We start from the raw sequence: 23,882 nt of genomic DNA, 5'->3' as shown, positions 1-23,882 counted from the left end.
ATAAAATGTGGTATATACACACGATGGAATACTACGCGGCAGTAAGAAGGAACGATCTCGTGAAACATATGACAACATGGATGAACCTTGAAGACATAATGCTGAGCGAAATAAGCCAGGCACAAAAAGAGAAATATTATATGCTACCACTAATGTGAACTTTGAAAAATGTAAAACAAAGGGTTTATAATGTAGAATGTAGGGGAACTAGCAATAGAGAGCAATTAAGGAAGGGGGAACAATAATCCAAGAAGAACAGATAAGCTACTTAACGTTCTGGGGATGCCCAGGAATGACTATGGTCTGTTAATTTCTGATGGATATAGTAGGAGCAAGTTCACAGAAATGTTGCTATATTAGGTAACTTTCTTGGGGTAAAGTAGGAACATGTTGGAAGTTAAGCAGTTATCTTAGGTTAGTTGTCTTTTCTTACTCCCTTGTTATGGTCTCTTTGAAATGTTCTTTTATTGTATGTTTGTTTTCTTTTTAACTTTTTTTTCATACAGTTGATTTAAAAAAGAAGGGAAAGTTAAAAAAAAAAAAAAAGAACGGAAAACAAGGAAAAAAAAAAAGATGTAGTGCCCCCTTGAGGAGCCTGTGGAGAATGGAGGGATATTCGCCTACCCCACCTCCATGGTTGCTAACATGACTACAGACATAGGGGACTGGTGGTTTGATGGGTTGAGCCCTCTACCACAGGTTTTACCCTTGGGAAGACGATTGCTGCAAAGGAGAGGCTAGGCCTCCCTATGGTTGTGCCTAAGAGCCTCCTCCCAAATGTCTCTTTGTTGCTCAGATGTGGCCCTGTCTCTCTAGCTAAGCCAACTTGAAAGGTGAAATCACTGCCCTCCCCCCTACGTGGGATCAGACACCCAGGGGTTGTGAATCTCCCTGGCAACGTGGAATATGACTCCCGGGGAGGAATGTAGACCTGGCATCGTGGGACAGAGAACATCTTCTTGACCAAAAGGGGGATATGAAAGGAAATGAAATAAGCTTCAGTGGCAGAGAGATTCCAAAGGGAGCCGAGAGGTCACTCTGGTGGGCACTCTTATGCACACTTTAGACAACCCTTTTTAGGTTCTAGAGAATTGGGGTAGCTGGTGGTGGATACCTGAAACTATCAAACTACAACCCAGAACCCATGAATCTCGAAGACAGTTGTATAAAAATGTAGCTTATGAGGGTTGACAAGGGGATTGGGAAAGCCATAAGGACCACACTCCACTTTGTCTAGTTTATGGATGGATGATTAGAAAAATAGGGGAAGGAAACAAACAGACAAAGGTACCCAGTGTTCTTTTTTACTTCAATTGCTCTTTTTCACTCTAATTATTATTCTTGTTATTTTTGTGTGTGTGCTAATGAAGGTGTCAGGGATTGATTTGGGTGATGAATGTACCACTATGTAATAGTACTGTAAACAATCGAAAGTACGATTTGTTTTGTATGACTGCGTGGTATGTGAATATATCTCAATAAAATGAAGATTAAAATAAAAATTAAACAAAAAAAAAAAAGAAAGATATAACAGGCCAGTGCCATGGATGGGGCTTATTTGGTACTGAATCAAATAACGTCAACTATAAAATATACAGATTTGAGTCAATTAGAGAAAGTTGAACACAAATTGGGTATTAAAGAATTGCTATTAATTTTGAAGTATGACAGTGGTACTGTGATTTTGTTAAAAGTGAAAGCCTAATATGGTAGACAAACACGTGTATTTACATGTGAATTATGAGATAATACAGTTGACAAAATGTAAAATATTTTAGAAAAAAAGCAGGGATTAAAAAGCAAGCACAGCAGTATACCAATAACTGTCAAAGCTGAGTTTGGTACTTGGGGGTGTCTTACACCATTCTATCTTTGTGTATGTTTGCATTTTTCCAGTAATAAAAAAAATTAATGAAAAAGTAATTTGGGAAACAGAGGGGTGGATCTAAGATGGCAGCATAGAAAGGAGTGGAAACTAAATTGTCCCCCTGGAACAACTAAAAAAAACAGAAACAACTAGAAAATAATCCGGAATAACTGCAGGGGGACAGACGTGACCGTACAGTCATCATATACCAACCTGAATTGGGAGGAATGCCCGAGATCACAGCATACAATCTGTAAGGAAGAACTGTGGATCCAAATCGGGAGACCCCTCCCCCCACAGCCCGAGTTACATAGCCTCCTGGTGCCAGAGAGAAGCTTTCTCCCAGCAAGCAAATATAGCTCAGCTGAGCTCCATCTGGGGTTTTAATTAGTGAGTGTGAACTGCTCACTAAGAGGTACAAAGCCCTAACAAGCAGACAGAGGCTTTGGGTGATGACTGACCTTGGAGAGCCGGAGGGTCGCCTCAGACTAGTTCTGTTCCCTTTTCCACTCAGTGGAGAAAGCCTCGGCCATTTTTAGTTCCTAGCTCTGTGACCCAGACAAGGGTGTGGCACAGGCAGAGAAAGACCATTGAAATGCTAATGACCTCCCCCTAGGGCATCTATCTACTCTAAGAGGAAAGGGGTGGGGCCCAGCTCTGCTACCTGCCTTCCATTCAGAACTTAAACCAGGCAAGAATTATAGGCTAATCTTTGCATCAGGCTGGGAGTGCCCCTGCATGGCCCAGCGGCCCAGGGCTTCCCTTGAGGGACGACGCTCACTAGTGATGTAGCACAGCCTTCCCTCAGCAGAGGTCCTGGAAGATCACAGCTGAGAAGGGGGGCCCACTCGGAAAACCCAGGGACACTACGTCAATGCCGGTGGTTTGTGGGTCAGCAACAGAGAAAAGCTGGGGCAAAACTGAAATGAAAGCTTAGACTCTTGTAACAGCCTTGAATCTCAGGGAACACCTGGGAGGTTTGAATATTAAAGTGGCCCTGCCTCCCTAGCCACCAGGACGTACACCCCACATTCAGGGCAGTCAACTCCAACAATAAACCCAAACTGAGTTCACCAGCTGAACCCCACAAAAATCATTTCCCCACACACCACAGAGACAGAGTTGGGAAGAACTGACTTGAGGGGTATAGATGACTCGCAGACGCCATCTGCTGGTTAGTTAGAGAAAGTGTACGCCACCAAACTGTGTTTCTGAAAAATTAGATAGGTATTTTTTTTTTACAACTTGAAAGAACCCTGTCAAGCAGAGCAAATGCCAAGAGGCCAAAAACAACATAAAATCTTAATGCATATGATAAAACCAGACAATATAGAGAATCCAACTCCAAACACACGAATCAAGTTATCAGAAGAGACAAGGTACCTTGCACAATTAATCAAAGAACTACAATTGAGGAACAAAAACATGGCAAAGGATTTAAAGGACATCAAGAAGACCATGGCCCAGGATATAAGCGACATAAAAAAGACCCTAGAAGAGCATAAAGAAGACACTGCAAGAGTAAATAAAAAAATAGAAGATCTTATGGAAATAAAAGAAACTGTTGGCCAAATTAAAAAGACTCTGGATATTCACAATACAAGACTAGAGGAAGCTGAACAACATCTCAGTGTCCTAGAAGTCCACAGAACAGAAAATGAAAGAACAAAAGAAAGAATGGAGGAAAAAATCGAAATGGCTCTCAGGGATACGATAGATAAAATAAAACATCCAAACTTAAGACTCATTGGTGTCCCAGAAGGGGAAGAGAAGGGTAAAGGTCTAGAAAGAGTATTCAAAGAAATGGTTGGGGAAAACTTCCCCAACCTTCTACACAATATAAATACACAAAGCATAAATGCCCAGCGATCTCCAAATAGAAGAAATCCAAATAAACCCACTCCAAGACATACTCTGATCAGACTCTCAAATACTGAAGAGAAGGAGCAAGTTCTGAAAGCAGCAAGAAAAAAGCAATTCACCACATACAAAGGAAACAACATAAGACTAAGTTGTGACTACTCAGCGGCCACCATGGAGGCAAGAAGGCAGTGGCATGGCATATTTAAAATTCTGAGAGAGAAAAATTTCCAACCAAGAATAGTTTATCCAGCAAAACTCTCCTTCAGATTCGAGGGAGAGCTTTAATTTTTCACAGACAAACAAATGCTGGGAGACTTTGCCAATAAAAGACGTGCCCTACTTCAGATACTAAAGGGAGCCCTACCAACAGAGAAACAAAGAAAGGAGAAAGAGATATAGAGAACTTTAACAGACATGTATAGTACCTTACATCCCAAAGCACCAGGACACTCATTTTTCTCTAGTGATCACGGATCTTTCTCCAGAAGGGACCATAAGCTGGGACATAAAACAAGCCTCAAGAAATTAAAAAAAAAAAAAATTTGAATATACTCAAAGCACATTCTCTGACCACAATGGAATATAAATAGAAGTCAATAATTTTTTAACTGTAACTCCACTATTTACTTCCTACATGATATAAAATACACAAACTCTTATGACGAATCGGTGGTTTTGAACTCAATGTAAAATATGTAATTTTAGACAACTATATAAAGGTGGGGGAATGGAGGAGTATAGGAACATAGTTTATGTGTCCTATTGAAGTGAACGTGGTATCAAAGAAAAACAAGATTGATATGGATTTAAGAGGTTAATTTTAAGCCCCACAGTAAACACAAAGAAATTTTCAGAGAATATAGCCATAGAGATGAAAAGTAGAGTATGGGTTAAGAGAAATGGGGGAAGGGGCAATTGGGAGTTAAGAAATGAGTGTAGAGTTGCTGTCTGAGGTGAAGGGAAATTTCTAGTAATGGATGGTGGGAAAGAGCATTACAACATTCTAAATGTGATTAATCCCACTAATGGAAGGCTAGTGAGGGGGTGGAATGGGAAGATTTAGGCTGTATATGTTTCCACAACTGAAAAAAAAAAAAAAAGACAGTCTAAATTGATGATTGAATGCCAAGGATGAACTTGGATGTGATTGGAGGATAGAGGACAGGTGGCTCAAGGGGACACAGTTGAGATATAAGGTAAAGGGAATATAGAATGTAAGCTTTGTATCATTGTTGAATCTCTTATACTTCTTAGTTGCACTTAATGGGATTGCATAAAAGAATGTTCTTGTTCATGGGAAGTGTATATGTGAATTATAGTGTATGTTCAAGGAAGTGTGCAGCTAGCTCTCCTATGTTCAGAAGACAGAGCAATAATGATGGGTGATAGATAGGGAGGGAGGGAAAGAAATAGCGATGTGACAGCATGTTAAAGTTGGTGGATTGGGCTATCAGGGGTGGGGGGTCAGGGTATGATGGAATTCTGTGTATGGGGTTAGTATTGTTTTTGCAGCTGTTCCTATAGCTTTGGATTTATTTCAAAAAAAAAAAACAAAAAACATTTGATCTATCCGTTTGGTAAAACTGTAAAAGATTGTTATATTTTTATTAGGTGGAGGAAAAGGTCATGAACCCTCTGGGGAAGTGGAGGGCATTTATACAATACTTTCTGAAATTTGCAGTGTACACACTTTCAACCCAGGGAGTTCACTGTACCATCATTTGTAACAGCAGAAACTTGGAAAAAAGCAAATTGTCCTTCAGTAGATTATTTGTTTTTCTTATTCCTTTGTTTGGATAGGGTTTATTAATTTTCTTGGGGTATGGTAGGAACATGTTAGAAGCAAAGTAGTTATTTTAGGTTTTCTGTTTTTCGTAATCCTTTGCTTTGTTTTGTTTGAAATGTATGTCTTTTGTTGCTTGTTTTAATTTTTTGATAAACTTTAAAAAATTAAAAAAAAAAAAGTAATTTGGCCATGTGGAAAGCCACATCTGAAATTACATTTAGGAAACAGGATTTTCTTTATCATAGTACTCTTTGAATAGAGAAAGTTTGGGGAAACTTAAGACATCCATCTTTATGGAACTGGTTAAATAAACTGCATCAAATTTAAATACTACACGTTCATTATAAATACTGCTAAAAAAGAATATTGGTAGAAGAAAATTTATTGACATAGATATATAGTTATAGTATATTTAACTGGGAAAAAGCAGAGTTTGAATACTAGGCAATATACAATATTCTTGTTTTTATTATATACATGCACACACATACACATACATATGGTATATTTGTATATTCTATAGTATATTTGTATGTTCTAAAAGTACAGTAAAAACATGTACCTGAGTGGTTATGGTGATTTGATAAATTTTCCCTATTATCTAAACTTTTACAAACAATTAGATATTAGTATTGTAATAAGAAAAAAACTACATGTTTTTAAAGGCAACTGTGAGATCTTGATAAAGCTTTTGTGGCTGTCAAGCTCTTAAATTTAGGAACCTGGACTACGGACAAGATAGAAGAACCTATAATTTCAGTAATACACACATTTTCCTCCGAGCAGATACAAATTTGAATTCTATCAGCATAGAACAAGGTTTTCTTCTCTTCTACCAAAGCCTTATCCCCATTATCCCAGGAACTAAAATAATTTTACTTTATGTATAATTATAAGTATATAGTTGCCTTAAACTGTAATGTCTTTATCCTTGAATTTCATTTAAATTTTATATCTTTCTAATACCTGAAATTATTAAAAATTTTTAAGTGTCCAGGAACCGTGGATCTGATAATGGTATTCTACCAATGTTAAATCTCCTGATTTCAATCGTTATATTGTGGTTAGGAAGAAAATATCCTGATTCTTAAATACACATTGTAATATTTAGTAGTAAAGGGGCATGGTCTGTGCAAGTTACTCTCAAATGGTTCAGAAAAAAATTGTGCATGTGCGTGTGGTCTGATGAAGGAACCAAGATCAGACGTGGCTTTCAGGGTAGAAAACTAGAAAATAAACAAAATATATGAGGCAACTGTTTTCAGACATCAGCCAACGAGCAGCACGGGACTGTGATCAAATGAGATTAAAAGAGAAAAAAACAAATGAGATTAGCCTGATGATCACTCTGGCTTTCTCATTAAAAGCATGTTTTAGTCTGCAGTGTAGGGAGGAGGCTGACAAGCAGAGCATGGTGGTCTCCCTGAATTGAAAGGGTACAGATCAGAATGAAATCATACAGAGGATGTTCTTTGACAACAATGGAATTATATTAGAAATCAGTAAGAGGAAGATATCTGGAAAATCCCCAAATATTTGGAAATTAAAATAAATACTTATAAATAACCATGGGTCCAAGAGGAAATCACAGGGGAAATTAGAAAGTATTTTGAACTAAATGAAAACACACACACACACAACACACAACATAAAAAAATTATAAGATGCAGCTGAAGAGGGAGGGCAAAGTATAGTTTTAAATGCTTATATTAGGAAAGAAGTAAGATCTAAAAAAATTATATAAGCTTCCACCATAGTATCTTTAAAAAGAAACAAATTAACTCAAAGTAAGCAGAAGGAAGGAAAAAATAAAGAGCAGAAATCCATGAAATAGAAAATGGACAGACATGGAGAAAAATCAATGAAACCAAAAGCTGGTTCTTGAAAAGATCTATTAAATGGATAAGTCCCTAGTTAGACTGATTGGAATAAAAGAGAAAGGACAGAAATTACCAATATTAGGTATAAAAGAAAGGAATATCCTACAGATTCTACAGATAATAGGGATAATAAGGCAATATTATAAACAACTTTACGGAAATAAGTTCAACAACTTAGATGCAATATACAATTCTTGAAAAAAATTGCCAAAACTGACTCAGGCAGAAATAGAAAACCTGGACAGCTCTATCTTTATTAAAGAAAATGAATTTTTAAGTAAAAACCTTCCCCACACACAAAAAAACTCCAGACCCAGATGGCTTCACTGGTAAATTATACCCTTTCAGGAAGAAATAATGACAATTCTGCACAAACTCTTCCAGAATATAGAAGTGAAGGGGACACTTCTTGATTTCATTTTACAAGTCTAGCAATTATATTGATACTAAGACCAGACAAGAAAAGGAAACTGCAAATCAATATTCTTCATGAACATATACACAAAAATCCTTACAAATGGTAGCAAAATCCAACAGTATGTAAGGATAATTCATCATGACCAAGAGAGTTTACCCCAAGAATGCAAGGTTTTACATTTGAAAATAAATCAATATATTCACCATATTAACAGAATAAAGGAGAAAAACCATAAGAATTTCTCAATAGACTTGACAAAATGTAACACCCATTCTTAATTAAATCTCCACAAACTAGAAATAAAAGAGAACTTCTTCAATCTGATAACAGCATCTATGAAAAATCAACACCACCACACTTATGGTGAAAGATTGAATGATTTCCCTCCAAGGTCAAGAATAATATGAGGATCTCCACCCTTACCACTTCTAGCCAATGCAGAATTAGTACTGAATTCTTAGCCAGTACAACAAGACATGAAAAAGAAAGTAAAACAACCAAACTGAAAAACAACAACAACAACAAAAAAGATTGGTAAGGAATAAGTAAAACTTTATTTACAGATTACACAATTGTGTAGATAGAAAATCCTAAGAAATCTACAACAGGAGCTACTAGAACTATAAGGGAACTTTTTAAGATTGAAGGATATAAGATCAATATACAAACAATTTTATTCTACACACTATCCATAAACAATTGGAAAATAAAATTTTTAATGCTATTTACAAAAGCATCAAAAGACAGGAAATACTTAGGGATTTTTTTTTTAATATGCCTGCATGAAAAATATCTAAATAAATGGAGATATAGCATGTTCATGGACAAAGAGACTCAATTTTATGAAGGTGTCAGTTCTGCCCAGAATTGATCTATAGATTCCATACAATCCCAATTCAACTTCTAGCACGATTTTTTTGGTAGAAATTGATAAGCTGATTCTAAAATGTATCTGGAAATTAAAAGGACATGGATATACAAAACAATTTTTGAAAAGAATAATAATATTGGAAGACCCACTACCTGGTTTAAAGAATTACCATAAAGCTACATTAGTCAAGACAGCCAAGTGTTGGCATAAGGATAGACATGTAGATCAGTGGAACAGAGTAGAGTCCAGAATACACTCACATGTGTATAGTCCATTGTTTTTTGGCAAAGGTGCCAAGGTGCTTCAATGGGGAAAGGATAGTCTTTTCAACAAATGGTGCTGGGATATACACATGGAAATAAATGGGCCTCGCAACACGTGCAAAAATAAATTCAAAATAGATCATCGTCCTAAACATCAATGATAAACTATAAAACATCAAGAACACATTCAAGAAAATCTTTGTGACTTGTGGGTAGAAAACTTTTTAAATAGAACTCAAAAGCATAAACCATAAAAGAGAAAAATTGTAAATTGGAGCTACCAAAATCAAAAACTTCTCTTCAAGCCATCAACTGGAAGAAATATCCACAATCCATATATCTGACAAGAGACTTGTATCCAGAAAAGATAAAGAAGTCTGACAACTTCAACTTATGAAGTTAAACATATGATTACCTATGACCCAGAAATTCCACACCTAGGCATTTACACAAGGGAAATGAAAACATTTCAACAGAAAGTCTTATACATTAATGTACACAAATGTTCATAGCAGCCTTATTTATAATAACCCAAAACTGGAAACTACTCAAATGTCTATCAATAGGTGAATGGATAGACAAATTGTAGTGTTTTAGTCAGGGTTCTCTAGGGAAACAGAATCAACAAGAAATATCTGTAAATATTATGAGATCTTATAAAATTGTCTCATGCAACTGTGGAGATGCATGAGTCCAAATTCTGTAGGGCAGGCTACAAATTGGAATTCCATGAAAGTTTTCAAGGAATTCCCCAGGAGAAGCTGGCTAGCTGAAGTAGAGATGAAAATTCTCTTCCAGCTGCTGAATCATCACTTCTTTTTTTTTTTTTTTCTGTTTTGTCACTTCTTTTAAAGCCTTCAACTGATTGAATGAAACATCTCTCATTGCTGAAGGCAATCTCCTCAGTTGATTGTAGATGTAATCAGCCATAGATGCAATCAACTTACTGATGATTCAAGTCCACGAAATGTCCTCGCAGTAACAGGCCAGTGCTTGCTTGACCAAACAACTGGGCACCATTACTTGCCAAGTTGAAACATGCGCCTAACCGTCACATGGTATATCCTTACAATGGAATGTTACTTGGGATAAAAAAGGAAAGAACCGATACACATAACATGGATGAATCTCAAAAGCACTATGCTGAGTTAAAGAAGTCAGATGGAAGAGAACCTACTATATGATTCTAAGTTATATGAAATTCTGCGGAAGGCAAATCTAATCTATAGGGGCTGAAAGCACATCAGTGGGTATCTGGTTGCAAATGACCACAAGGGAACTTTTGGTGGGGAGGGCAGTGTCAGGAAAATATCCTACATCTTGAGTGTAGCAGTGTCTGTACAGATGGATATGTTTGTTAAACTGTACACTTAAACTGCATGTATTTTTATTGCTTATGAATTGTACCTCAACAGAGTTGATTTTAAAATTTTAAACCCAGTGGATTCTTCTGGGAAGTGGGAGGAGAGGATGGTTTGGAGGAAAACTTTCAGTTGTTACTTTGTATCTACTTTCACTGTTGGAATTTTTAACGATGGGTACATAATACAATTTTCTTGAAAATTAAGAAAGATATTCATAGGAACTTCATGAAGACTCTGTCGTTACACCAATAAAATGTTAGTAAAACCTAAAATTCTCTGCAGCTCATTAGTTCATGTCAGTCAAAATTCTCAGCAGTTCTCTCGGAGCCAGAGCAAGAAGGAATGGGAGAAGTCCGAGGCATTTGTTAATCACCTGCTCTAAAGATTCCACAACTTCAGTACTTTAAAATTGAGATATAATTCACATACCATAGAATTCTTCTTTTTAAAGTGTACAATTCAGTGGGTTTTCATCCATTCACAAGCTTGTGAAACCAATCCCACTATCTAATTCCAGAATGTTTTCATCACCCCTAAAAGAAATCCCCTACCAATTAGCAATCACACACCATTCTCCCTGCCTCCCAGCCCCTGGCAAGGACTAATCTACTTTCTGTCTCTATGAATTTATCCATGCTGAACATATCGTACAAATGGAATCATAGAATACTTGGCCTTTTGTCTCTGGCTTTCTTTCACCTAGCATAATGTTTACAAGGCTCATCCTTGTACCATGAATTGGTACTTCACTCCTTTTTATGGCTGAATAATATTCCATTGTATGGATATACCATATATCAGTTGATGGACATTTGGGCTGTTTCCCCTTTTGACTACTATGAATAATGCTTCTGTGAACATTTGTGTACAAGTTTTTTGTGTGGACTTGTGTTTTCAGTTCTCTTGTGTATGTACCTAGGAGTGGAATTGCTGTGTCATATGGTAATTCTCATTTAACTTTCAGAGGAACCATCAAACTATTTTTCACAGTTGACTGCACCATTTTACATTCCCACCAACAATGCATGAGAATTCCAATTTCTCCACATTCTTGCAACAATGTAAGTGTCCATCTTTTTTACTTTAGCACTCCCAGTGAGTGTAAAGTGGTGTCTCATTGTGGTTTTAATTTGTATTTCCCTGATGACTCATGATGCTGAACACCTTTTCATGTACTTATTGGCCATTTGTATATCTTCTCTGGAGAAATGTCTATTCAGCTCTTTTGCCCATTTTTAAACTGGGTTATTTATCTTTTTAGTCACAATTTCAATTTATAACAAGACATACTATATATGGTTTAAGTCTTTCCTTACAATTATATATATTTTAGTAAAAACCTGATTCACATTACTAGCTTCAAAAGCAGATTTTTGTATTTTGGTTTTTAAAAGGACTACATAATTACATATCAAATATGTTGTATTTTTTTCTACTTGTCCTATTCTTGGAAGGACATTAAACATAAGTTCTTATACTTGATAGGAAAAGTCATAAAATTTTCTAAGAAAACATAAGGAAGAAAGAGAGGATGCATTTTTTGTGGCTGAACTCCTTTAAGTAAGTTGTTGACCCTGTTCCTGCTTTATATTCATTCATTCATTCATTCATTCATTCATATAACTAGCAACTATTGAGTGAATGCCTTCTGCCCTTCAGTATGTATTCTAGTGGGGAAACCAGATGTGTAAACAGCTACTTCAGTGCCACAAACAAAATTAATGACCTTCCCCCTTCCCGGGTGCCTTTACTGAAACTAATGCATTGAATTCAGCACTAAGCTTGAAAAATGGTGCAGTTACTTTTTTAAATTCAGTTTTATTGAGATATATTCACATACCATACAGTAATCCATGGTGTACAATCAACTGTTCACAGTACCATCATATAGTTATGCATTCATCACCCCAATCTATTTTTGAACATTTTCCTTACACCAGAAAGAATCAGAATAAGAATAATAAATGAAAGTAAAAAAGAACACCCAAATCATCCCCCCCATCCCACCCTATTTTTCATTTAGTTTTTGCCCCCATTTTTCTAATCATCCATCCATACACTGGATAAAGGGAGTGTGATCCACTAGGTTTTCATAATCACACTGTCATCTCTTGTAATCTACATTGTTATACAGTCATCTTCAGGAGTCCAGACTACTGGGTTGGAGTTTGATAGTTTCATGTATTTACTTCTAGCTATTCCAGTACGTTAAAACCTAAGAGATGTTATCTATGTAGTGTGTAAGAATGTCCACCAGAGTGACCTCTCGACTCCATTTGAAATCTCTCAGCCACTGAAACTTTATTTCATTTCATTTCACATCCCCCGTTTGGTCAAGAAGATTTTCTCTTAGGCACAGTTATAAGCTGGTTTAGCCTCTCCTTGGTGCAGTTACTTTTAATAGTTTCTTTTAAAAAATCCTGCTACCTACATGTTCGTTGTCTATGTAAATATGGTTGGTGGTTTTTTTTTTTTTACAAAAATGAGATCATCCTCTACATATTATTTTGTAGTCTAAAGTTTGTCTTACTGTACTTTTTGTGTTTTTCTCTTTATTGCTGGTATCCTAATCACTAATCTCTTTTTTTTAAGTTAAAATAATAAAAATACAAAGATTTGCCATCCAACAGAAGAGCCTGACCTGTAAGCAAAACAGTATTAACTTGAGTTACCCATTATGAGAACAAAATACGGAGTGTCATTTTTCCGGAATAAGAACATCCTTCAAACACTGATACCCAATTGTAATTTTGGGTGGATGGGCCTTGACCTTTGGTATCAGCTGGACTTGGCTCAAAAGGCACCTCTCTGCTGAGCAACTCTTTGGAGCATCCACGGAAAATGCAGGGATTTATGGAATCTGAGCAAGCTAAAAGGTAGTCTTGCCAATTTGAATCTTGCATCACAGAAAGCAAGATGTTTAACCATCATATTTTGTCTGATTATATTTTGAGCATAAAACAAAGATATATAGATAGATAGATAGATAGATAGTCAAGAAGTAAACAAACAAACTAATCTAGTTGAAAGAATTTTCACTTGAGGAAACTGTTTTGCCCAATATGGTTTTCATGTAACCAGTTTAGGGCAGGGAAAGCATATAGTTGAAATGTCACAGTGGGTGATAAAACATGGAGGAAACATGGAAGCAGGTAGAATAGGAAAGATCAGGGAAGGAAATACCAAAGGGAAAGCCTTATCAATATTTTCCTAAACACATTCCCACTACACCTGGATTCATTTTAGTACCTCCCATGTGACCATGAAGAGGCTTCACCTCTCTGAGTCTCAGTTTCCTGATCCCTAAATGGAGTGCCAACATCTGCCCCCATATCTCACGGGGTTGTTAAGCAAGATAATGCATGTGCAGAAATTTTATAAATTGTAAAGTTCTATGCATATTTAAAGAATTATTATTTCTTCCAGACACTAACTCCTTGAAGGCGGAGGGACTTAAAGGCATAGCTCTCAGTTCCTTTTCCACTGTATGCTCTGTTTACTTAAATGAATTCATACCCATGACAAAAGAGTTCACCGTGGTGTTTCCCAGAAAAGATGACTTGCAGTCCCCATAGAATAAGTTTAACAAAATCCAACCCTATATATCAGGAAGAACTTTCTAAGACAGGGCAGTCATTTTCCAGAGGATAATTTATTCCATTAGAAATTGTGTGTATTTTTAGAATAGTCATTATACATTAGACGAATCTGATCAAGGCAGTTTTATTGCCAGAGATTGCCCACCAGCCCCTGATTTTTGGGTCTTACTTCATTTTGGTTTAAAGCAGCTTCAAAGCCCTTGTTGATCTCCCCAAAGTGATTGACAAGCGGAGTCCACCCCTAAGGCAAACAGCCAAAGCAGGGGAGGGATTTGCGTGGTATTTCCATCCGTTGACATATTATTTATCTTTTCCATCTAACATGCTTTCAGATCATTACCAGTAGCCAACACAATAAATGGGGAGTAGGTGTTCTGCGTATCCAAAACTGAATTTGTCACTTTCCCTCCCTGTGCCAGTTTGGATATATTATGTCCCTCCCAAAGCCATATTTTAATCCAATCTTGTGGGATATTTGGGTTAGGTTTTTTCCATGGAGATGTGACTCACCCAACTGTAGGTGATACTTTTGACTAGATTATTTCCATGGCGGTGTGGTCCCACCCATTCAGCATAGGTCTTGATTAGTTTACTGGAGTCCTTTAAAAGAACTGGCCCAGCCACAAACACTTGCTGATGCTTTGAGATGCTGGCCCAGAATTTGCTCTAGAGAAGCTAAGAGAGGACAAAACGCCGGTATTACTTAGGGTTCTCTAGGGAAACAGAATCAATGAGAGATATCTATAAATATAAGATTTATAAAAGTGTCTCACACAACTGTGGGTATGCACGAGTCCAAATTCCATAGGGCAGGCAGCAAACTAGCAACTCCAAGGAAGATGTCTGATGAACTCCTCAGGAAACAAACTGGCAACTTCAACAAACTCCTCAGGAAACGCTTTACTGGTCAGCTGAAGAAGTGAAGGTCCTCTATCTGTCTTGCTTAAAAGTCTTCAACTGATTGGATTAAATCCAGCTGACTGCATTCTCACTGTGGAAGACACACACTTCATTGATGTAATCAGTCACAGCTACAGCCAACTGATGATTCAGTAAACCAGCCTGTTGGTTTATTAACAAGCCACAAACGTCCCCACAGCAACAGTTAGGCCAGTGCTTGCTTGACCAGATAGCTGGGTACCATCACCTGACCAAGTTGACACATGAATCTAACCATCACAGTCCACCCCTTGTCAACTTGGCAGTTATACACATCACCTAAAACCATACTTTATCTCTAAGTAGAGAACAATAACAGACATAATATTTCGCCTAACAATACTCCGCTGTGCAGCATACAACTGGAAACACACTAAATCTCTCCAGAATAGGGTGCAAGTCCTTGGGTGACATTAACTCTTAAAATTGATTTCCTTTAGCTTAAATACAGCAAAATGAACAATACAGCTTATGTCATATGATAAGAGGATAAGACAGAGAAGAAAGCAAAGATATTTGCTTTAGAGACAAATACAAACATACTCATAACAAAACAAGGAGGAAATATTCTTGCCATCATAGTCTTCCTTTCTGTAACTGGTCATGTGGCTGTAGTTCATATTTATCACAACCTTCTTCCTCTACCCATTCCATGTTCCCTTTACCCTCAGCAAGCACTTCAGCTGGCCGTGGTTCTTTGTCTTGTGGGGTGACCCAAACCTTCATTCCTGAGGTTTCTTGGCCATTGGTAGTCCTGCCTGGATTGGGTTGTTGCAGTTTTCCATTGACTTTAATCACAGGGCATGGTAGTACTAAGAGTTGCCTTAGGGGATCTCTTATATTCCAGGAACACTCTTCTTTACTTCCATTGTGTAGTTGCAGTGCTACTTCCCCTTGATAGTCAGTCAATCACCCCAGCCAGTACAGTAATCCCCTTCCTTGCCTGTTGATTGAGAGACATAAGAAGCCCAAAGTGGCCAGGTGGCAGTCTTAACTGCCAGTTCAATGGGATTATTGTTGTGTTTCCTGGTGGAAGCACTCCTTCTTTTGGAACAAAGACTTGTAGACCAGCAGAGCTTTAGCTTGCAGGGACAGGAAGCAAAATTTTACCTAGTGGATCACTAGGAGTGATAGTGAGTGGTGCCACTCCTGTTTCCACCCCTTGATTCCTGGACCCATGAATCCTGGCTATGGGAGAAACAGCACCGTAGAGTGGATGCTGATTCAGAGCATACACAGCCTCCTGGAGAACACTGCCCCAGCCCAAAAGGTATTGCCACCTAGTTGGCGCCATAATTGAGTCTTCAACAGGCCATTCCACTGTTCTGTCAACCCAGCTGCCTCTGGATGATGGGGAACATGGTAAGACCACGTCCAGGGGCCAAACAATTTTTTCCGGCGCCTCTCCAAATACATGAACAGCCAGGGTGACTAGATCTGAAGCTAGGCTGATTCAGAGCCACACTGCGGGGCAAATTTTCCTAAGCCGGCTTTTAGCAGGGTGCACTCAAAGTAGAGGGCCTGGCACGGGAGTGGGGGCAGGGGCAGCGTTGTCCCAAGGGTTGCCTTGAGGTGTAGAAGGCAGCCAGGGGTTGTTAGTCGGCAGGGTGGGAGGAGTAGCGGCAACTGCCGGTAGCGGCTCCGAGGGGGAGCTTGTCGAAGGGGGAGGCGGAAGTGGGAGGCCCCAAGCGTCGCAAGATGGCGGCGTGGTAGGCGTGGCTAAGACACAAGATGGCGGACTAGCTCCGCCCTGTGAAAAGGCGGGGTCTAAGGCATAAGATGGTGGACTAGCTCCGCCCTGTGAAAGGGCGGGGCCTAAGGCATAAGATGGCGGACTAGCTCCGCCCTGTGAAAGGGCGGGGTAAAGCGCATGCGGTTTCTGGCCGGGCTTAGGGCTGACGTCATCACTAGAGCACTTCCTCCCCTCAGTAGAAGAAGAAGGAGGAAGTTCGCCATTTTGGAGCAGTCTGGGGGGGCGGTTGCAAAGAGGCACACGGCGCCAAACAAAGAAACAAAGACACAAAGGACTACAGCAAAGTAATGGAGGGGAAGAGGGAGAGCTACTGGAGGAAGAGTGTCAGGAGGAATGGGGGACATAGGAAGAGAAGACGAAAGGTAGTCGGGGGCAATAGCCGGGTTAATACGGGAAAGGAGGAGCGGCCCGGGCGCGGAGCGGCGAGGGAGAGGCGGCTCCGGACGTGGAGCGGCGAGGGAGAGGCGGCCCTTACCTTGCAGGCGAGGAGAAGGGGAGTTGGAGAGGCGTCCGGGCGAGCGGGTGGTTTACTGGACCGCTGTGTGGAGAGGACCTGCCTCACACGGGGCACCAGTAGCGGTCGCGTCTACTGCTTCGGGGGGGGGAGGCGGCCGGTTGCTGAACCCTCGGCTCTCGGCGTTGCTCGGAGGGTACCGGCGGCGGGGGCTCTTTCCCGGAGGCGAGGGCGAGGTGGGGGACTTGGCCAGGTCCCCGGCGGTGGTGTGCAAGGTGTGGAGGGCGGCGAGAAGGGAAAGACAAGACACTCTTCCTCCAGTAGGGGTAGAACAAAAAGACAAAAGGGACTTTATTCAGGGGTGAGCACAGGTTATATAGGCTGGCATAGAGGGCGGGGGTTGTTACAAGCCAATGCTGAGGGGATAAAGGCTAGGATTGCTTCTGAGAGGGTGCGGAGGTTAGGATTGGTTCTAAGAGGGCGCGGAGGTAGTTTGAAAAGGGGCGGGAGTTGCTCTGGCAACGGTGTCTGGCAACAGTGTATGCGCACTGGTGGTGGCGGGAGTTGCACTGGCAACGGGGAGTGTACGGGCAAGATAAGGGGGTGGGGAAAAGGCGGTTCCCTCCGGCAAGCCTCCCCTAACGGTGGTATTTTGGGTGAGGAAATGGGGCCTGCCTCCGGCCTCACTTTCCCAGGCCTGGGGGGCTGTGGAGGGCGCTGTCGCCCGTGCCCACCACCCTCCCCAGGGGCGAATCCGGTCCCCTGGCCCAGGCCCGCCAAGTTGAAGCACGTAATCAGTATCCCGCACACAGTTACAATTTTAAGGCCATAAAGCATCCAAGGTAACATATCAGCAATCAGGTACCTTCACTGGAGGATGGCCAATGGTGTCTGGAAAACCTCTTTTAGCTGGGAAGGCACGTGGCTGGCATCTGCTCCAAAGTTCTGGTTTCAAAATGGCTTTCTTCCGGGACATTCCACTCTAGGCTGCAGTTCCTCAAAAATGTCACTCTTAGTTGCTCTCGGGGCAGTTGTCCTCTCTTAGCTCTCCAGAGCAAGAGTCTACTTTCAACGGTTGTCTTCAAACTGTCTGTCATCTGCAGCTCCTCTCTCAGCTCTGGTGCATTCTTCAGAGTGTCCTTCTTGGCTGTAGCAAGCTTGCTCCTTCTGTCTGAGCTCATATAGTGCTCCAGTAAACTAATCAGGGCCTATGCTGAATGGGTGGGGCCACACTCCATGGAAATTATCCAATCAGAGTTATCACCCACAGTTGGGTGGGTTGCATCTCCATGGAAACAACCTAATCCAAACCTTCCAACTTTATCCCCATTAATATGTCTGCCCCAACAAGATTGCATCAAATAATGTGGCTTTTTCTGGGGGACATAATATATACAAACTGGTACAGACCCCTTCACTCACACCGTCTCAGCAAGAACAGAGGGTCAGCTGGAGGTGCTGGACTGTCATCTGTTCTCAGCGCTGACGGCTCCGAGGCTGCAGAGGGAGGACTTGTGGCTCCAACACAGATGAAGACAGGCCAGGACATGAACATGGCCCCCTGCTCCTGCCTTTGCCCTTGCACCATTACTGCTCCTTGGGAACCCCATGCCCTAAAGGGAGAGTGAACCTCGAGGGGTTACCATTGCCAGAACAGTTGGTTTCAATTCCTCTTCTTTAGCCCCTACATACAAAGGCCAAAGCAGCTAACTTCTCAATAAATCACCTGTTAATCTATTCTAACTCAAGCTTCAAATACAGTAGGAACTCACAACACCTCAGACCCCTTCTGTGTTACTAAAAAGGAAGGGGTCATTAAGACTGAAACATACTTTGTTTCAGTTGAGGCTTAGGGAAGTAAAGTGACCTGGCCAAAGACGCACACCCAGTGGGCAGCAGGAGTCCCGGCTCTGACAGAGAGGGCCTCTGATGGTTGTGCCTGCCTTTTATCCATTCATTCTTTTTCTAGTTGCAGCATCCTGTTTTTCCTTTGGGGAACAATCCTTTACCAATCTCAGCTGTTAGCTGTGGCTGACCTGTCCCCAAAATCCAGGGGTGAACAGGTGACCCAGATCTAGCCTATCAGTGATTTCATCCTGTTGGCCACAGTGAATCTCGGCCACTGGTTTAAGGATCAGCACATAACCCAATCTTAGCCGATGAGAGTCAGGGTGAGGATTTTTACTGGAACAATTTGGGGGGAAAAGCTAGGGCTGCTAAGCTAACCTAGGGAGATGTTAGAGTCCACCAAGCCTGGAGAGCCTGTCTGAGGGTAAAAACAAAACAGAGGACACCAGAGCTGAGTGATGGAGAGATACTGTATCCTGATGACATTGTTTCAGCCTCTGTACCCCAGCATATCTGAAGCCACACACCAATAAATCTCCATTTTGGTTCAAGCCACTTTGAATTGGTCACTGGTGCTTGCAAGTGAAAGATCCTGAATCACATGGGCCCCAAAGCTGTGCAATCTGCCAGTACCGCTGCCATCAGTCTTGGTCCCTCATTCTCCAGGAGCACACCCAACCTTCCCTGAGGCTGCTACTCCAGCAGTAACAGAGCCTCAGCTGATCTCTGCTCTGTAAAGCTATGTTCACCTTTAAAATCCAGCCCCTGACAAGGTCCTGGCACAGAATACGTGCCCAATAACTAAAGAATGAAGGGGAAACAGATGAATAAGCAGGCGCTGTTTTGCTGTTGTTTTCTCCTTTGGATCAAATTAGCTCCAGAGAGTCTGGCAACCACACAGTGCCAGGATGCTCTCCATGCATTTCCTTCTGCATCATTTCCAGTCACCCTGTTGGTTCTTCATCCTTCTAGGATACGGACAGTTAGAGACAAGTGAAATGGGAGCTTCCATCTACCATCTCAAAGGAGGCAGAACCATGGGCAGATACCCATATGTGAAACTTTGTAAGCTTTGTATCTTGCACATATATGTTATTTTTTGTTATCCTGCAAATGTTTCCTCATAGTATTCAGGATAAAAAATAATTTAAAAAGGAAATCTCTTACAAAGAAAAGAAAATAAAGGCAGGGAGTGGGTCTGTGATGGTATCTGCATGAATTTCCTGCATCACCCATTGTTTTGACAAACATAGCTGCTTTACTGCAAGCTCATGTGTGACAGAGATTGTTTTTGGCAAGAGCCATATCCAGAGATCTTGAGTGCCATCTGACAACACATCACTCCTCAGGCCTGCATGAGGTTCCTGAGGGGTTTTGCTCTACAAACTTCATAGGCCAATAACCCTACAAAGTTCCTGCCCTGTGAATGGGATTTAGGTTGTAGCAAGAATTAGCAGATATAGAGGCCCCCCACTGGTATTTTGCAGGGATCAGTCAGGACAAAGCACACCCATGTGGACAAGTGTATAATTGGGGAGGACTCAAACTTTTGAGGGTGATGGTGAATTTCTATACCGTCTCTATACTTCTGGATCCCTTTTATAGGGGTAACTTGATTATGGACACTTACGTGCTCATCAGGGTAATCTATTGCTGATAGAGCCACCTCTTCCAGGAGGGGGGCACCCATGCTGAAAGCTCCCACTTACAGGGTCTCCCCTGAGGTCAGAGAAGTTTCAGCAAAGCCTTGTTTTTTCAGCCTTTGTCTTTGTATCTGCTCCAGAATTATTTCTCCAGTGCTGATATTTCTAGGGCTTATAGAGACCCTGGCCAGAGATTGACATGGGCCTTTTCACACCACAGACCCTTTCTGCCAAATTCTTTAGCCCCTTTTCTCTGGATGCTTATTGGAATGATTTGATGTTGGTAGATAAGAGAACACCAAATATTCCATAAAAGCAGAGAAAAGGAGTGACCAGCACAGACCAAAAAAAGAAAGCCAAGGATCTGATACCGGCCACTCTCAAGTGTGACTATCTTTCCCCCCATGGGGTGGGTGTGGGGGTGTTTTTGTTTCTTGGCTGCTGTTTCAAGTTCCTGGCTGCTAAACACAAACACCATGCAATGGGTTGGCTTAAACAATGGCAATTTATTGGCTCACGGTTTTGAGGCTAGGAGGAGTCCAAATCAAGGCATCATTAAGGCGTTGCTTTCTTCCAGAAGACTGTGGCATTCTCGGGCTGGCTGCCAGTGATCCTTGATTCTTGATTCTTGGCTTTTGTGTCACATGGTGGCCTCTCCTGGCTTCTCCTTTCTCTTCTGGGTTCCACTGACTTCCAGCTCCTGGCTGCTCCCTCTGACTTCCTCTCTCTGGTCTCTCCTACAAAGCTTTCAGTCATAGGATTAAGACCCATCCTGATTCATTTGGGCCACACTTTAAACCAGAGTAACTTCATCAAAGGTTCTATTTGCAAGAGTCACACCCACAGGGATGCGTTAAGTTTAAGAATATGATTTTCCGGGGTACATAGCTCCAAGCCACCACACCAGGTTTCCAGGAGCCCTGCCCTTTGGTTGGGCCCCTGATTCTCCCCAGATGGGGTGGGATAGAACAGAGAACAGCCCCAGGGCAGAGCCAGACTGCAAGGCCAGAAACCCACCCCAGGAACTCAGTGCAGGTGCCTGTGGGAAATCCTCAACCAGGTGCCCCCTGTGGCCCTCCCAATTGGCTCTTTTTCCTGGAACCCTCTGGCTTCCTTCAAGCAGCTGCAGATGGACTTGTGAATTCACTATGTGGCTGCCTGAGCTCAGCTCACTTCCCAAGTGTGCGCCAGGCAGTCCCAGGAAGTACCATTCCCAACCCTTGTGTGTGTTTTTCTGGCACGTCACTAGCAATGTCAAACACAGCTGTGCTGGAGGGCAGGGCCAGGGTTGTAGCTTAGCACCTGCACAGTACTTTCTTTCCATGTGAGCCTGGGGGAGGGACAATGAGGCTCACAGCTAAAGACCCAGGGTTTGGTGTCAGGGGCAGTGCAGAGGGCAGGGGGTGTGTTGTCCTTCTCTCTGCCTCTGTTTCCCTTTCTTTCCTCTTGCTCCGTGAAAGACCGAACAAAAGTCCTAAGCACATAAGAAATTTGAGGGAGGGAGGTGCTTTCCAAGAAGTTCAGAAATCAAAGCCGATGGGGGTCCTTGCACCTGTCCCCCCGGAGCTGGGCTGTCTGTAATGGCGAGGTCCGCCCTGCCTCCGGCGACAAGCAGAGTGGGTGCTGACGAGGACTTCCCATCTAGGAATTTTTCTTTATCCAATGATGGCTCCACTAGTCTCACCGAGCTGCACCCGGATCACTGGGCTGGCTTTGTCCCTGGCTCGGAGCACCTGAGAGCCACAGGCAACAGGCAGCTGGGAGGACAAGCCCATGCCAGTGGCTGTCCTGGGCCCGGAAAGGAGTGCCGGGCAGAACGTGCCAGGCAAAGCTGGCCAAGGGGCCCTGGGCAGCTCACACAGTGCTCCCCAGCTGCGGAAGGGGGACTCCTGTGAGCCCCGGGCCCCAGATCAGCAGCTTTCCTAGTGTACAGTCGAGGGGTAGCCAAGGTGGGTGTCCTGACCAGGCCGGGCCCATCAGGGTGTGCACCTCCCTCCTCGGGGCCTCTCCTGCCGCAGCCCACCCCTGGCCTGGGCCCTGACCTTGGTCTCAGGATGGGCCTGGGGCCACCCCAGAGAGAAGGCTCCTTTCCAGCAAAGAGGACAGCTTCAGCCCTTGGGGAAAGAGGTTTTACAAGCACCTGTCTCCAGAAGGAGGTGCCCATGGCCTTTGGGGAAGGACCTTTGCCCTCAGTTGGGTCAGATTGGTGGGGGGTCACCTACTTCCCCTGGAGTCCCCGGTCGCTGGTGTCCTGAGTGCTGGAGGTGGGGCAAGGCCTCACCTGACATTGGGGTTTTCCTGGAAAAATACCAGAACCCACACTTCTGTCAGCCTGGGAGCACTTGGAGCGTCACCTTGCAGGTGACAACCTACCCACCTGGGGAAGGACTGCGACACTGGGCAAGCTGCTACCCCTCAGTCCCTAAAATCAGGCCGCCACGGCAGCAAAAGGGGGAGCCCAAAGGCGACTGTCATCAGTCAGAGCCAGTCTTGGGAGTGGTGGCTGGGTGACGGGGGCCGCTGGAGGGTTTTTAATTGCTCCTGAGTTAATGTGCTTCCTTCTCCCCCCTGGGGCGCCTGGGTTTAATTACTATCTGAGGTCACATATGCAAATGAGCCTGCTCTCTTTCCAGGTCCCCATGGACACAGCCCCGATGGCGGAGCCCCATGCTTGGCACCAAGACGAGAGGGGTGCTGCCGGATGCCATGGCCAGCAGGGCATGGAGGGCCCGTGGGAGCCCCACCTTCTCTTCTGGGACTAGCTGATCTGCAGAGTTCAAGGGTGTGTTGGGGAGCCCCTGCTGCTCCAGGGCACCAGGAAATCAGCTACGGAGGGCAGAGAAGCCCAGAGGACCTGAACTCATATGGATTCCTTGGGGACAGAGGAAAGGACTGGGCAGCTGTTGGCCTGCAGGACACACCCTGGACCCGGGGCTGCAGGGGCAGGCCTGTGACCCAGGGAAGCAGCCAGTGGGACTGTGGCAGCTGCCACCACCTTCTAGGAACATTCTGCCCTCCGTTAGCACCCAGAAACTGGAATTTTTACATGAAGTCTGTTTTTAGATATTAGCAACTAATTAGAATTCTTTTTTTTTCCTATTCCACATCTTTATTTTATTTTACTTTGAAATAAGTTCAAAGTTATAAGAACAGTTGCAAAAACAATACAAACCCCATACACAGAACTCCAGCATACCCTGACCCGCACTCCTGATGCCCCAATCCACCAACTTTAACATGCTGTCTGTTCTAGTTTGCTAATGCTGCCAGAATGCAAAACACCAGAGATGGATTGGCTTTTATAAAAGGGGGTTTATTTGGTTACACAGTTACA

The 23,882-nt window shown here is 42.4% G+C and overlaps 1 protein-coding gene across 1 annotated transcript in view; it reads left to right on the top strand.

The window, feature by feature from the left end:
- LOC119520420 overlaps positions 1-23,647 on the top strand; it is a 44,868-nt gene extending 21,221 nt beyond the window's left edge. Inside the window, exon 2 of the mRNA XM_037818261.1 lies at positions 23,182-23,647. Coding sequence (XP_037674189.1) covers positions 23,182-23,618 — 437 coding nt within the window. The 3' untranslated portion in view covers positions 23,619-23,647. The remainder of the gene's footprint in view (positions 1-23,181) is intronic.
- The last annotated feature ends 235 nt before the right edge of the window (positions 23,648-23,882 follow it).

Source organism: Choloepus didactylus, chromosome 2, assembly GCF_015220235.1.
Source record: "Choloepus didactylus isolate mChoDid1 chromosome 2, mChoDid1.pri, whole genome shotgun sequence".
NCBI classification, from domain to species: domain Eukaryota; kingdom Metazoa; phylum Chordata; class Mammalia; order Pilosa; family Megalonychidae; genus Choloepus; species Choloepus didactylus.
This window is presented reverse-complemented; position numbering and strand designations above follow the sequence as displayed.